This window comes from Prionailurus viverrinus, chromosome B2, assembly GCF_022837055.1.
Source record: "Prionailurus viverrinus isolate Anna chromosome B2, UM_Priviv_1.0, whole genome shotgun sequence".
Taxonomy (NCBI): Eukaryota; Metazoa; Chordata; class Mammalia; order Carnivora; family Felidae; genus Prionailurus; species Prionailurus viverrinus.
Window position 1 is genome coordinate 40449823 of NC_062565.1, and position 16010 is coordinate 40465832.

A 16010-nucleotide genomic window follows, 5' to 3' on the forward strand; every position below is an offset into this window, starting at 1 on the left:
GCTCCATTCCCAAGAGAGACATGGAACAGAGAGCTGGATGACACAGCAGCATGCCCGGAGGCCGCCTGCTGGTCAGGTCAGCTTTGGCCATGTCACCTTATTCTTATATTCAGAAAGGCTCTCAGTTACCACTGGGCCTGAGTGCCAAACAAGACAGGGTCAAGGGAAGTTCATCTCCAGCCTCCAACCTCCATCAGAGCCCACTCTCCACCTATCCTGGTCCCATTCAAGGCTCCCTTCTCCCGTGAACCTGTTGTCACATGGGTGTAGCACCTGGAACATACCAAGGCATGAGTAGTGCCCAGCACACAGGGGGCCGTTTTGTGGCAAATCCATTTGGGAAACTATCAAAGGTTAGCGACAGTGGCCCACAGGCCTGCGGACAGTTTTTGTTTGGCTAGACCGATTTGAAAAGTCCTGAATAAGAATGCCAAGAGATGGGGCATTTGTCCTCCAGGCCAGCACAGCTGGCACCATCCCTGATGGTCTCCTGACAAGTCATTTTGCTTACTCAGTTTAACTGCCTGGATCCTGAGGGCGGCTAAGATTTTCATCTCTGAAGCTACAGGAGGTATCCCCTCTGGGAGATTCACAGCGCACATGGGCCTATTAAAGGCTCTGAGAAGCCCCTCAGCACTGCAACTTGACTCACTTTAAGAACCCCCCCACCCCTGCCGCCACATTTATTCATCTGGAGAACCCATCCCCCCAGCCATATCTATTAAACGTTCTACGGTAGTTCTCTTCAGAGCAATATACTTTGAGCAATGCTGTCATGACGTGGTCTCCTTCCCAAAGGGGAAACAATTTCACAAGGAATTCCCTGAGGATTCAGATCGAAGGGGGCCAGACACCCCTGCTGGATTATCCCTGGACCCTTGACTCAGGCCTTGACTGCTACATACATCATCCGGGACCTCCCGTGGTATTTTGGCCACCTCTGTCACAAGGACTGAGTTGAAATTGATTTTGTATTCCACATGCCTGGCCCAGATCTTGCCTGGCACACGTAGGTTAACGTTCGTGGGGTAATAAAAAAAGAACAAAAGGCACTGGACGGGTGGCAGAGAGGACGGGGCTCCGCACACACTCAGCCCTGGCTGGCCCTGCAGCACCCCGAGATACCAAGAGAAACTCCCCCCATGGGAATACCTGGGGCCACAGGGCACTGGGAGACAGCTGCTGGTGCTGAGGCCCCATGTTGTTGAGGTGGATCCCGCCGGGGGACAGGAGTGGCCGATGAGGGAGGGCACTGCTGAGCCGGTTCAGGTCCGAGCTGGCCGGGTCTCCCATTCCTGCCTCAGGAGGCCCCAGGTCGCCGTGGGAGCTCAGCATGGCCGGGGCCTGCCTGTCGCTTGGGTAAGTCTTGGGCTGACCGTCCTCGCGCTGCTGGTGCTGGGGCAGGTGGCTCTGTGGGCAGAGGGGGTGGCTGTAGGGCTGCTGGGGCTCCTGGTAGTAGTACTGGGGCATGGAGCCCAGCTGAATCAGCTGGACGGCGTGCGCCTGCTCTGGGGCGTACGGGTGGGGGTCCCTGTGATAAGAAGGGGGCTGTAGGTGCATCTGCTGCTGCTGCTGCTGCTCTTGCAAGTGCTGCATCACGGGCTGGGATGGGTAATACTGAGGTATCTGCATGGAACCCTGCCGCTGCTGTAGCTGCAGCTGCTGCTGCGGCTGCTGAGGCTGTGCTGGGCGAATCTGCTGCTGCTGTTGCTGCTGCTGCTGCTGCTGCATTTCTTGCATGGCCATCTGCTGCTGCCCGGCTTGCTGCTGTTGTGGCTGCGGGTAATACTGGTGCTGTTGCATCTGTGGCACGTGCTGGGACAGCACCTGTGGGGCCTGCAGTGGCTGTCCGCCTTGCACTGGCATCTGCGCCAGTGGCTGCTGGTAGTCATAATACAGATGCCCTTGGCTAGGGTGCGGCCCTACCTGGAGAGTTGATTTGGACAGCCCGCCAGCGAAACCAGGGTGAGCCTGCTGGGGCACCTGCTGGTAGCGAGAAGGAATAGCCGGCGCTGGGGGCTCCACGGGTTTCTGGGCCAGCAACTGGCGGAGGGCACTGTCAGGGGCTCCGTCCATCACTGCCGACTGGGTGTGCAGCACCTGGGCCATATTGTTGACCTGAATTCGCAGGTTCTGGTTGGCGAACACCTGGGTGAAGGAGTCTAGCTTGTGCAGGACACCGCTGGTGAGTTTCTGGGTCCGGATCTCACTGGCCTGGGAGTAGGTATATTGGTAGCCATCGGTGGCCTCAGCCTGGGCCGGTGTCCCCCACATCATGTTTGAGTTGGTCAGGCCGCCACGGAGCTGGACGTGGTTTCCGGGTCCTGTATGACTTCCCCACCCTCCCTGCCTCGAGGTATCTACTTGGCCAAGGTTTTTGGAACCAACAGGCAAGCCTAGACCATCCCGAGTATCTTGAGGGAAGTGGGGGGAGATGGGCGATGCCTGAGGGGCATCCATTCCAGCCCCAGCGACTGTATTCCCATAGTTGTGGTTCAGCCCGCCGTGGATGCCAAGTGGTGGCTGTTGGTAGAAAAGGTTCTCACCACTGTGGGCCACGTGATTGGTCTTGTATAGTTGCTGATCCCCCATGGCGCCTGCCTTGGTCGTGAACGTCCAGCCACAAAACCATAAAAAAAGGTCAATGAGACAAACTCAAAAGGACTGAAACCCTGAGAAGCTGAGAGGAGGCGTCCACACTATTCCACGGCTGACATGTCTGTGGACGTGGCTGCAGCCAGATGTTCCTGTTGGCCTGTACCACTCATGTGCAGAGCGGGGGGTTTTACATCCTCACCCGGGCTGAGGTATGGACCAAACACCACCGTGGTGAAGAGATGACGCTCACACCTGCAAGACAAGATGCAAAGCACAGGACAGGATTTACTTGGATGCTCTGCGCGAGCAATTACATCTACCACAACCAGTTACAGAATTAAATACAAAACAGGAGACTTGATTAGAAATAGCCTGTTTCATACACTGCACACCCTTTACACTGATTCTGCAGATCTGGACCCTCATGTGAGACACAAACTCTCTTCCTTTCGAGCCATTGCTCAATGGCTCATTAGTTTATTGATCTGTTAATTCATTGTTTTGCTCACTGATTAATGCATCCATTCTTCTGGGACTCGGCTGTTGAAAGCCCAGCACTATCCTAGGACCTGCAGGGGATAGGAAGAAGTTTAGGACACTTCATTTATCAACTTCTCCGCCCAGCAGACACTTACTGGACACCTACTAAGCATAAGGCACAATGCCAAGAAATGATTAGGATGTGGGCCAGCTCTTGAGACGCTTATGGTTAGAAAAGGTGATGATAGGTCACATGAATAAGTATGATACAAGGAGAAAAGAGATGCATGTAATAAAAAGGTAAAAATAACAGATATGGCGGGGGGGGGGGGGGGCGCCTGGGTGGCTCAGTTGGTTAAGTGTCTGGCTTCAGCTCAGGTCATGATCTCCCAGTTCACGAGTTTGAGCCCCGCGTCAGGCTCTGTGCTGACAGCTCGGACCCTGGAGCCTGCTTCGGATTCTGTGTCTCTCTTTCTCTCTGCCCCGCACCCCGCTCGCACTCTGTCTCTCTCTCAAAAATAAACATTTAAAAAAATTAAAAAAAAATAACAGATATGGGAACATAGACTAGAAAGCTTATCCTGGATACAAAACAGAACTGGATAAATTTCCAAGGAGGAGTACTGCACATGCTAGTCTGTCTGTTAGCTCAACACAGTTCCTCACTTTCTGAGGTTCCTGCTCAGGGAAACATGTATGCGCAGTGATGACCTGGCACGAAAAAAAACCACAGTGGGACAAGTCTTAGGAACATGAACTAGGGAATTTGGAGAGACGGGTTTAGTCCGGTGTGAGTCTCACAGGTTCTATAGGGGCCTTCTCTTTTTCTTTTTTTCAAAATAATTATTTTGGGGAGAGCACAAACGGGGGGGAAGGGCAGAGGATCCGTAGTGGGCTCTACGCTGACAGACTGACAGCAGAGCTCGATGTGGGGCTCGAACTCATGACCTGTGAAGTCATGGCCTGAGCTGAAATCAGATGCTTAACTGACTGAGCCACTCAGGTGCCCCCCCGCCCTTTTTAAAAAAATGTTTTAGGGGACTTCTAGCTGGAATATGTAACCCCTGGCAATACACGAAGACCTTCAAGCACTACACTGCAATCAAAGTTTGTTTGTTTTTTAACTTTTATTTGAGAGAGAGAGTGTGTGCAAGTGGGGGAGGGGCGGGGGGGAGAGAGAGAGAGAGAGAGAGAAAATCTTTAAAAAAATTTTTTTTTAATCTTTATTTATTTTTGAGAGAGAGAGAGAGACAGAGCACAAGCAGGGGAGGAACAGAGAGAGAAGGAGACACAGAATCTGAAACAGGTTCCAGGCTCTGAGCTGTCAGCACAGAGCCTGATGAGGGGCTTGAACTCACGAACTGTGAGATCATGACCTGAGTCAAAGTCAGACCCTTAACTGACTGAGCCCCCCAGGCGCCCCGATAGAGAGAGAATCTTAAGCAGGCTCAATGGCATAGGTCTTGATCCCACGACCCTGGGATCATGACCTAAGCTGAAATCAAGAGTAGGACGCTCAACGGACTGAGCCAGTCAGGCACACCTCAAAGTTTTAAGAGAAAACTCAATTCCTAGATCCTTGAACTTCCACAGAAGCTGTTTTCTAGAACTGATCGGTGACGAAGGTACGAGATGACCTTTATACCTGCACTCTCACAACAGACCTCTTCCTCTACAAAAGAAAGACAAACTTCTTACCTCACCCCAAACCTTAACTGGGTTTATTATCGTCCCAGTAACCACCCCCCCCCCCACCACGCAAAAGGACACCTAGAAAGCTAAGGAAAAAAAAATAACCACTCTAAAATGAGTAGTGAATCATTTATTGGAAGCTGGATGGCTTCCAATTCTTCTGTTGGTTTTGTTGTTGTTAGGAAGGCCTAATAGAAGTAATTAAAATCTAATTGTTTGCGATAGATCACTAGGTGATTTCTGGCATATAATTCAGAAGCAGATCAAGAACTGAGTGATCCTGCTTTAGAACAAAACTTCCATTTCTGTCAGTTCATGTGAATGAGGGTTTTCAGGGCTTACATCTATATGAATGAAAAACGGAGATGTAATCAAGCTGGCCCCTGTCTCCTACAATATATAATATTCTTCCATGGATATGGAAACAAACCGGAGAAATAACCCAGTGCCAGCCGTATTTCATTTCTGGACCGAGTGATAGCTGTTATGAGCGTGCACACACTGACAACTCAAGCTGTGTGCTCCGATCTGCTCACACACAGGTGTGTTTGCTGTACATCAATAAAAAAAAAAAAAGAAGTATTCTAAAAAGTCATCCAGTGTTACCATTCTTAGTATCATTTTACTTATGTTTGTTCATTACTTATCTGAGTTAGCAATACGTTGATGTCGTTTTGATCATTTGTGTCCTATTGATAGCTGTTAACAATAACTCAAACCAGAAGAAAACTTTAATACGTCGCGCTTGACGATTTCAGGAAATTAAAAAAAGTTTTAATTTCATATACAATTGGTACAGAGAAATATGATAGGGAAACAAGCAAAAGAGTTTTAAGCATAAAAATATATTAGATATATTCCATTAGGATAAAATGCCACGGGGGAAGTAAAACAAATAAAATTTCAAGAAGAAATTTTCCTTCAAGAAGGAACACTATTAGTGAAGAACATGCTCATGCATTTTTTTTAAATTTTTTTTAATGTTTATTTATTTTTGAGAGAGAGACACAGAGCATGAACAGGGGAGGGGCAGAGAGAGAGGGAGACACAGAATTGGAAGCAGGCTCCAGGCTCCGAGCCATCAGCCCAGAGCCTGACGCGGGGCTCGAACTCACGGACCGCGAGATCGTGACCTGAGCTGAAGTCGGACACTTAACCGACTAAGCCACCCAGGCACCCCGCTCATGCATTTTTAAAATGGATGCTGGTGGGTAGCAAATTCCTATGGTGTTTAGATTCCACTGGATAAATTTAAAACAGTGACGTAGTAGTTTTACTTAAAAATAATCAATGTTTGCAACATACTGGAAATTGCATCTTCTGCAAATGTATGATGAAAAAATGTAGATGTAAGCCTGAAATGTGTCAGGGGTTTATTTACATTTACCATATTCTTTAAAAATTTACTTATTTATTTTTTAGTTTACATCCAAGTTAGTTAGCAGATAGTGCAATAATGATTTCAGGAGTAGATTCCAGTGATTCATCCCCTATGTCTAATACCCAGTGCTCATCCCAACAAGTGCCCTCCTTAATACCCATTGCCCATGTTAGCCCATCCCCTCACCCACAACCCCTCCAGCAACCCTGTTTGTTCTCTGTGTTTAAGACTCTCTTAAGTTTTGTCCCACTCCTTGTTTTTATATTACTTTTGCTTCCCTTCCCTTATGTTCATCTGTTTTGTATCTTAAATTCTTCATATGAGTGAAGTCGTATGATATTTGTCTTTCTCTGACTGGCTAATTTCGCTTAGCGTAATACCCTCTAGTTCCATCCATGTTGTTGCAAATGGCTACCACATCCTTTTATGAAGGATTTTAAGCAGAAACGTTGGAAGACCATGTCAGTTTCCCCCTCCGACCAGGTGCTAGACTGAGTTGGTCTCTGTCCCGTTTTGAACGATGAGAGATGGATAAATTCAGAGTGAGGGATTTGGTTTGGTAGAATGAAGGGTGGATGAAGGGAAGCAGTGGGAGGAAACCATGGTTGGCCAAAGACAGCTGGAGTAGATCCTGATGTGGCCAGGAATGGCTGCCCAAGGCTTCCAAGGAGAGGCACAAGGATGTTGGGTGTGATGGCGCTGAACTTCTAAAGCAGGGAGACCAGCTCCCTTCATTCAAAATGTGGTCCGTATCACCTGGAAGCTTATGAGACATTCAGTCTCAGGCTTCAGCCTACATCTACTGAATCAGGATCTGCATTTTATGAAGACCCTCAAGTGATTCGTGTGCACATTAAAATTTGAGAAGTCATGGATTAGTAGGCTCTCGCTGCATCCAGGCGAGACATAATTAAGATGGTGAGCAGAACAGAGGGAGAAATGAGAGAAACATCCCCTGTGTTGCCAATAGGAAGTGACCCTCCTTCAGGGGTTTATGACCCAGTCTGAGGAGACACCCTCCCCTTTTCTCAAGCAAGCTCTCTCCCTTGACATCTTCACTCACCACTATACCTTGCTGACTCCCAAGCACTACCCCCAGCCCCACTGCCTGCCCCAAATTCTACTTGCATGTTCAAATGCCAAGTCAACATCATGTTCCCCCAAATGGATGCTCCTCCAAACTCTTGCCCTTGACTCTTCCCTCTCCCTTAGCCAATCACCATCATGACCTATCAGTTTACCTAATATTCTCTTAACTGAATCCATTTTTCTCTGGTTCCCCTACCATCACCTTAATCCAAGACACCTCATCTGTCTTCCAGACTATCCCAACAGCCTTCCTACTGGTCTCTCTGCCTTGAGTCTTGCCCATGCTCCAGACAGCAGCGGCAGAATGAGCGTTTCAAACATAACTCTGATCCCATCACTGTTCAAAATCCTTTGATGGCATCCTAGTGCTCTTAGGTGAAAAATCAAAATCATGAACAAGGCCGATCAGGCTCTGCAGTTTCTCCCAATCTGGTGGTGTATCTCTCTTCTCTTTGTTATTTACCCCCTTCCCATCCCACCACTCCAAGCCACTCTGGTCTTCTCTCAGTTTCTTTTTTTTTTTTTTCTAATTGTAAATTTCCTATTATTTACTTATTTTTTTTAATATAATTTATTGTCAAATTGGCTAACATACAGTGTGTAAAGTGTGCTCTTGGTTTTGGGGGTAGATTCCCGTGGTTTATCGCTTACATACAACACCCAGTGTTCACCCCAACAAATGCCCTCCTCAATGCCCACCACCCATTTCCCCCTCTCCCCCACCCCTCTTCTCTCAGTTTCTTGAAGCTGCCATGCTGCCTTCCACCACAGGGTCTTTGCATATGCTGGTGTTCCCCCCAATCCCCTAATTTGGAGACCTGTTCTTTTCCCCAACCTCTTCATCCAGTCATGTCCTGAGCATCCTTCAGATCGCAGCTTAGACTACATTTCCTAAGGAAGTCTACCCTGACCCCAACCACAAGTCAATATCAGGGTCATTTCTCATACATTTTCATAAAACCACATTCCTTTCTTTCAAACCACTCTTCTCAGCCTGTAATTATACTTCCACCAGTGTCATTATTTGATTACTGGATCTTTCTTCATAAGGGCAGGAACCATGTCTCCCCAAACCGACCATAATGTCCAGCATACTGTAGGCTCTCCAATAAGGATTTGTTGAAGGAGAGGTAATATTTGTCGAATGAATGAATAAAAAAAAAAACCCGACAATGATCAAGTGTCCCACTGAATTGGTGCTGGCAGAAAAAGACACTCAGTGTAGGCTGAGTGTGTGTTAAGTTCTTATGGAGGACAGTAAGAGTCATCTGGGTCTTGATGGACAAATAAGGTTTATGCAGAGACGAGAGGACCAGGAAGGTACTCCAGCCAAGGGAATGGTGTGCACAAAAGCACGAAGTCAGGTGCAGGTGCCCATGTCAGGAACTCACCAATGATCAGACTGAATTTGTAAGGTAGGGATAAACTGTGGGGGCTTTAAAATGACCTTTAGCAGTGTTATCCTGTGGGCATTAGGCCTGGTGATAACACAATGCCCTGCCTAGCTTAAACCTCACCACTAAATCCTCCTCAAAAGGCTTTCTTTGCACCACGTTACCTCCCACAGGAAGAATTACTTATCGAAACTCACCAGATTCTGACCATGACCTGATTTCATGTCCCTCCACCGTGCCCCCGTGGGTGGAAGCTAGATAATTTTACTTCTGTTGATGTGTCTGCTTTGTGTTCTGAGCTACAGGATTCTATTCCTTAATTCCCTCATATTTTCAAAACTGAAAAGGTAGTTTATTTACAAGTATAGAGCCCTGCAAAGTTAGAGGTGGGCTCCCAAATTGTGATTCCTGGGTCAGCTGTATAAGCATCACACGGGCACTTGTTATGAATGCTAATTCTTGGCCCCCACCCAGACCACTGAATCAGAAACTTGGTTGGCAGGGGGTGGGGGGGAGCAGTCTGTGTTTCAACGGGCCCTCCTGTTGAGTCTGATGCCCTCTCAAGTTGAAGACCACTGTAAAGGTCATCCAGTCTGCCCACATTACAGATGGAGAAGTTGAGGCCCACAGACGTAACTACTACCAGGCCCAGAATAGTGTCTGGTTCACAGCGGCAGGCATTTAAGAATCATACATGGAATGGAAGAGAGAAGAAAATGACTTCCCTAAGAAGACCTAAGGAGGTAACAGCAAAACTACGTGCTATTTATTTTACATTGAATTTATGTATATTTTATTTATTTTTTTAAATGTTTATTTTTGAGAGAGAGAGAGAGAGAGAGCGAGAACATGAGCAGGAGAGGGGCAGAGAGAAAGGGGGACAGAGGATCTGAAGTGGGCTCCGTGCTGACAGCAGAGAGCCCGATGTGGGGCTTGAACTCATGAACCGTGAGATCATGGCCCAAGTTGAAGTCAGATGCTTAACCGACTGAGTCACCCAGGGCCCCCAAATTTATATATATATTTTTAAATAGGAACTATATTTAAGGGGTTCAAAATTCAAGAAGTGTAACAGTATACAAAAGAGTGGAAACTACCCCAAGTAAATAAATGCTTGAAAATAAAGTGAAAAGTTAGAGCAAAATTTTTAAAAAGGGTATACATGAAAAGTCCTCCTCCTATCCTTGTCCCCAGATACCGAGCAACCCAGTCCTCTTGGGACAATCAGATTCCTGTGTATTCTAGAAACATTTTATGCTCACACAAGAATGCTGGTACACACTCCCACCTCCATTCCATGCCTTCTGCAAAGACGGTAGCATGCCACAGTTCGGCATCTTGTCAAAGGGTATCTGATTTTATTTTATTTAAAAAAAAATTTTTTTTAACGTTTATTTATTTTTGAGACAGAGAGAGACAGAGCATGAACAGGGGAGGGGCAGAGAAAGAGGGAGACACAGAATCCGAAGCAGGCTCTAGGCTCTGAGCTGTCAGCACAGAGCCCGACGCGGGGCTCGAACTCACGGACCGCGAGATCATGACCTGAGCCGAAGTCGGCCGCTTAACCGACCGAGCCACCCAGGCGCCCCATCAAAGGGTATTTTAAATATACCATTTACCACCTAGAAACTGTTCTTCTTGGTGGATTAGTCAATCTCCTAGAATTGTCATAATACCAACTCAGGAGTCAAGTCTTAAAAATTTTTCTAATAATGTCTTGCTCAGTATGTAAAACACTTCCTATTGGATAACTGGCACCAGGAGCTTTTTCATGCACGAACCAATGAAACAGAACTACTACTTTCACATTTCTGTGATCAGTTCTTTCCTTAGAACCAGGCTCTGGGATTCCAGAGTGGAATCAACAAAAAAATGCTCACTCGGAACTTGAGGTGCCCTCTCTGTTCCCCCGGAAGCATTACAGCCACACGACCTGCATCCATGCCCATCTGCCCACTGGCCGTCCAGTCATTTCCAAGGTAGGGACAGCATTCTACCCATCTTGTGTGTCCCAGTGACTGGGACACAGCAAATGCTCCATCAACGCTCAGCGAACTGAAAAGCTGAGCCAAGCAAATGAGACGTAGCGCACTTCACCCCTGACATGGACCCAGGGACAGAACCTATTATTTTCTGTTTCAGGCCGAGTGCTCTGTAAAGCGCCCGATTCATGGAATACGGTAGATTATAAGGCTCTACGCAGACTTCTCAGCACAGGAGTTTTTCTGCACAGGGCCAGCTAGTCAATATTTTCAGGTCTGCAGCGTGAAAGCAGCCACAAAATCATATATCCATGAATGGGCGTGGCTGTATTCGAATACAACTTGATTTATGGACACAGAAATTGGAATCGGGGCAGAATTTTCACGTATCAGGAAATATTACTGTTTTTTCTTCTGATTTTTCTTCAACGATGTAAAAAAATGTAAAAACCCTTAGCTCACAGGTGGTACAAGGCTAGGTGTGGGCTGGTTTTGGCCCCAGCCAACGTTTGCCAACCCTTATTCTGGTGCATCGAAGTCTCCCCCCCACCCACCCCACTCCCTCTGCACCCCCAGGGCACCAGGAGACAGAACACAATCTTCGAGGAGGATATGTGTCCAAAAGGACTACCCTTTGGACCAGAAAGACAGAGTGGGAGGAAGTTGACTTTGGCCGAGGATCCAGCGGGACTTGTTTGCTTATAATTCAGCAGGGGTAACACCCTGCTCCCGCCAGACCACCACCGCTCGCTGGAGGAAGAAAAACCAAAAAGATTTTCCTTCTTCCGACACTGGGTCATCATTCAGAGACTGTATACACAATTCCCCAAATGACTTGGCTTGGGTTTTAGGCAAGCCCTTCCCCTCAGGTCCATCAAAGGAGCTCCATTTGGATTCTCCTGGGATTCTCCTCAATCCAGCTCTCTCCCCAGCTCCCCAAGGAGGCAGAGGCCAAGGGCAGCTCTCCAAGACATGGGCCCATGGTTCATGGTCTCCGTTACGGCAATGTTGTTGTTCTAAATACTTTCTAATTAGTCTTCTGAATAAAGCCGGTGGGTATTTTATAATCCTATAACCCAATTACCACGGACGAGTTCTGCCAACGACAGTGATTAGCACTGAAACGTCCCCCCCTCAGAGTGACTGGCCTGCTCTTGTTCCTTGGTGGCCCGCTGCTCCTTGCCCTGGGTCTCTGCTGACTCTCCACTGTGGGAGGACTTCCAAGACTTCCTTTGGGCTCCAAGGGACATTTATTCCTCCTTCTTTCAGACTCATCTTGTGGCATCAACTGTCACTCTAATAAGCCCAGGAACCAGGAAGAAACCTGACTCACAGCCTGGGAACCTGCAAAATGGAGTCTGGATTTTGCTTCTTGCAGACAGCTCTCCATCAGGAAATGGTGACTGGAGATACTTCACTTTCTGGTGTGCGGGTTTCTGGTCCTCACTGTGACTGCTCTCTCCTCTGGGCTAGCAGTAGTTCTCGACCAGGGAATTAACACTGTCTTCCCCTGGTGGTGACTGCCACAGGCCCCTTCCGTCCAACCCCAGCTGGCATGGAGGATGTGGATGCTGAGGATGTGGGGAGATAAGGGACCAAAGTAATCTAGGATGGCTTCCTGGAGGAGGCGGCTATGGTTGGAGCGTGCCTTGTTGATATATTCCTGTATATAGTTTTTCAAACCACCCTCCTCCACAAATGGCTAGGCCTGGGTAGAGATATTAGGGATATGGGCATTGACTCTATGATATGGTACAGTTAAAGATTTTACTTTTATTTTTTTAAGTAATCTCTACACCCAGTGTGGGGCTCGAACTCACAACCCCAAGATCAGGAGTCGCATGCTCTACTGCCTGAGCCAGCCAGGAGCCCCACATGATATGGTGCAGTTAGATAGAGGGACAAAGGAGGAGCCAAAAGGAGACCTGGGCTTTGGTTCCACTGACTCTCTGTGTGAAAGTGGGCAAGTCATTTGCCCTTCCTGGACCTTGGCCAAGTTTTTATATATCCAGAACTACTACTAAGCCAAGTTTTTCTAGAGGAAGCCTAAACAAGATCCGTAAAATCCCTGCCTTACCTTTTATCAACTTGCAGAGGCTGCTAACTGTTCGGCATCTAATTAGCATTCAAGGTGTGAAACTGACAACGGTTCAGGGGCAAATGCACCCAGCTTGGATACCACTGGTGTCTACGTCCTCTGGGACAGAGAAGTGAAGAGAGGAGGAGGCAGCTGATGTGAACTGACGTGGCCCAGCCCTTCCTGACTCCCAGCACCACCGGACGTAGCTGCTCTGGGAGACCAGAGTGAGGCTTGCTTATTCGCACCCAGTGAGATCCACATTCCTCACATGAGTATAGATAAAGTCAGTTACATCCCAGGGAGAAGCTGACACATGGAGGCAGCGTAGGAAACTTAATGACCCCACACTTAGGGCACCTTAGGTCTTAAGGGAGAGATACAATAGGCTCTGGGTGGGGTATGCCAGGGACGAGGTCCACTCGGGTTGCCTGATCCTCCAGGAAGGCTCCACCCAACTACAGCTGGTGCCTCCTGGTGACGGGGAGGTTGACAGATGATGCAGCCAAGAGGTCTGCAGAGAGAGGGTGGGGCAGGGGAATCACCTGAACAATCCCCACATGAGTCGCTGAATGACCCAAACACTGGCTACTCCATAATTACAAGGTTCTCCTAAGAAGGAGTTGTTAGGAGAGTTTCAGAATCAACCAGCAACCATACTGAAGACCTACCTGTGCCAGGAGACTTGACCAGGTCATTGCCGTTGGCCTCAAGAGGCCTACAGCTGAGCGGACTGGGGACTTCATGGCCACTGCCCGCCCTTTATGTTCTTTCAGACAACCTCACACCAAGGACCTCCTGCACCAGGACTCTGCTACGGGGAGATCAAAACCTGAAAACCTGCACTTTAAGCTCACAGTCTGGGGCGGGGAGGGGGCAGGGGCGGGACTTCCTAAAGACTCCAAGGAATTTCACAAGGAGGAGGCAAAGGAGGACCTCAAAGGGGGCAGGGGCGAGGTCATTCCCACCAGGGCCCATGAGGCACAGTGGGCAGACCCTTGCTGTTGGGGACAGGGGTGCGTATCTCTGTAAGGTGTCCATCTGGAGGGGTCCGGGCCTGGGGCCACAGGGAGGATCCACCACTCCTGCCCCCGAGGACCGAGGACACCGCTTTTGTGAATCAACACTTGGGACTACAGCCAAAGAAAGGATCCTCATCCCTGAAGCTGTCCAGGGCAGGGCAGGGTAGGGTAGGGCAGGGCAGGGCTGGGAGAATGGAAGATTCCCCTCCAGCTGCTCTGACGAAGCTGTAGGGAGTGTAGGGGATGAAGATGGGTTGGAAGGTAGGTAGATCTGGGGGGTAGATCTGACTCCTTTACCTTGCCTCCGACCTCAGGGTGAATTATTATTACCATTTTTAAATTTTTTTAATGTTTGTTTATTTTTGAGAGAGGGAGAGAGCACGAGTGGGGGAGGAGCAGAGAGAGAGGAAGACACAGAATCCGAGGGAGTCTCTGGGCTCTGAGCTGTCAGCACAGAGCCTGATGCAGGGCTCAATCCCATGAATCATGAGATTGTGACCTGAGCCGCAGTTGGACAGGGGTTCAGCTCCCAAATGGAGCAGCTGGCTTGGCTTTGGTCTGAGGTCTTCAAAGACATCAGAATATAAGAAACAAATGTCCCTGGACACCCGAGGTCTTAAAGATGGGGTCGGGGTCTTGGGGAAAACACACTTCTTTGTGGAACACAGCTTACAGCTCACTGGGAAACAAAGTAAGTGATGCTCCCTTGTATGTAAAATAATTGCGCCTCAGTGTTCTTTGTGCGTGGGGTGTCTGTTGGTCTCCAGGAGGTTCCATGGGTTATGACGTCAGTGCCATGTTTGGGCATTCTGTAAACAGCAGCAGCAACACAGCCCCACCCTGGGGCAATGCCATGGCCCCTAGGCTCTTCACTTGGAAGATAAGGGGGCTAAGTCAAGCATCCACACGGCCCTTTCTGGCTCAGAGTTCTAAGACTTTGGGGGGAATTGTGGGACTCAAGGAACAAGCTAGAGGGACCTCTGTGTCAGGGGCTGGAGGCCTTCCCAGAGGCACTTCCTGAGTGGCTCCCTCCGCCAGCCCCCCATGGATTGGATTCGGGCCCATCATCATGGCGCACGCCCCCACCTTTCCAGATCTGAGGGCAGCTGGAATCCCATCTTGCTCAGCCCTGGGACCCAGCCTGTGCCTCACGCCTGGCACCATGTAGGTGTTTGCTCAGTGAAGCCAGACACAGGGCCTCAGAGCCCACCTCAAACGTCCTGTCACCCTGTAGCCCCCTGACCAAGATGTGACTCGGTGGCCTTGCTGCCCCAAGACGTCTCCTTTGTTCTTTGTTGTGCTGAGGGAGGTTGCCCTTCTCAATCAGATGACAGGGGCTCCTTGTCCCAGGGCCCTCAGGAAGCTGCTGAGTGCAGGGAAGCAAATAGTAAACAGACCACGGGGGTGAACATCCTGCAAGGGACAAGCTGATAGAGCTGTGGAGACCAGTTTTGTCAGGAGGGCCTTCGTTCCAAATCACAGCATGCCACGATGAAGAAAAACTATGATTTAGGGGCGCCTGGGTGGCTCAGCCGGTTAAGCGCCTGACTCTTGGTTTCGGCTCAGGTCACGATCTTCATGGTTCACGAGTTTGGGCCCCGAATCTGGTTCTACGATGGCAGCACGGAGCCTGCTTGGGATTCTCTCTCTCCGCCCCTCCCCCACATGTACTGTCTCTGTCTCTCTCAAAACAAATAAACACACAAAACAAAATTAAAAAAAAAAAAAGAAAAGAAAACCTGTGCTTTAATTTACAGATGCTTCTAAGGATTCAAATATTATAAAGCTGGAAGTGAACATGCCCGACAACCCCCTCACCCGAGATTCCCACTGTCAACAGTGGGAATGTGGATGATGTGGAAAGCCACAAGGGTTGGTTTCCATCTACCCAAACGGCTACTGAGAGGCCTCAGGGAATCAGGAGGGTATCTTACCTTTTCTGAATTTGCTCTCTCCTCTGGTAATCCTTTATATCCCCGAGAAGCCCCAAAACCTGTCTGGACTTGCCCAAGTCCCATATCCAGTTGGTCATTGGCCGCCATTATCTCTCTGTCTCAAATTCTTGCCCAGACAACTTCCCTTTGCTGCTCTAAGATCAGGGGGCTGCCGTGAGGCATCCCCCAGGGGCCCCTGTGGCTGAAATCAGAGGGTGGAAATAGAGCCCCTAAAGGCTGGGGGCCTCGGGGAGAGTGAGAACCGCAGAGGGAGGATTTACAGGCCCAGACATGCATCCTTCTGCTTGTTGGAAATATCACTCCATCAGGGAGTCACCTCAGATATTCTATTTTCCAACCA

The 16010-nt window shown here is 48.9% G+C and overlaps 1 protein-coding gene across 19 annotated transcripts in view; it reads right to left on the bottom strand.

Annotated features, from left to right (window-relative positions):
- The window catches only part of TRERF1 (transcriptional regulating factor 1), a 211686-nt gene that overhangs the window by 37971 nt on the left and 157705 nt on the right, over nucleotides 1–16010 (bottom strand). For all 19 annotated transcript variants that reach the window (XM_047858704.1, XM_047858711.1, XM_047858701.1 and 16 more), the window contains one exon: nucleotides 1153–2850. In XM_047858704.1, coding sequence (XP_047714660.1) covers nucleotides 1153–2592 — 1440 coding nt within the window. In that variant the 5' untranslated portion in view covers nucleotides 2593–2850. The remainder of the gene's footprint in view (nucleotides 1–1152; nucleotides 2851–16010) is intronic.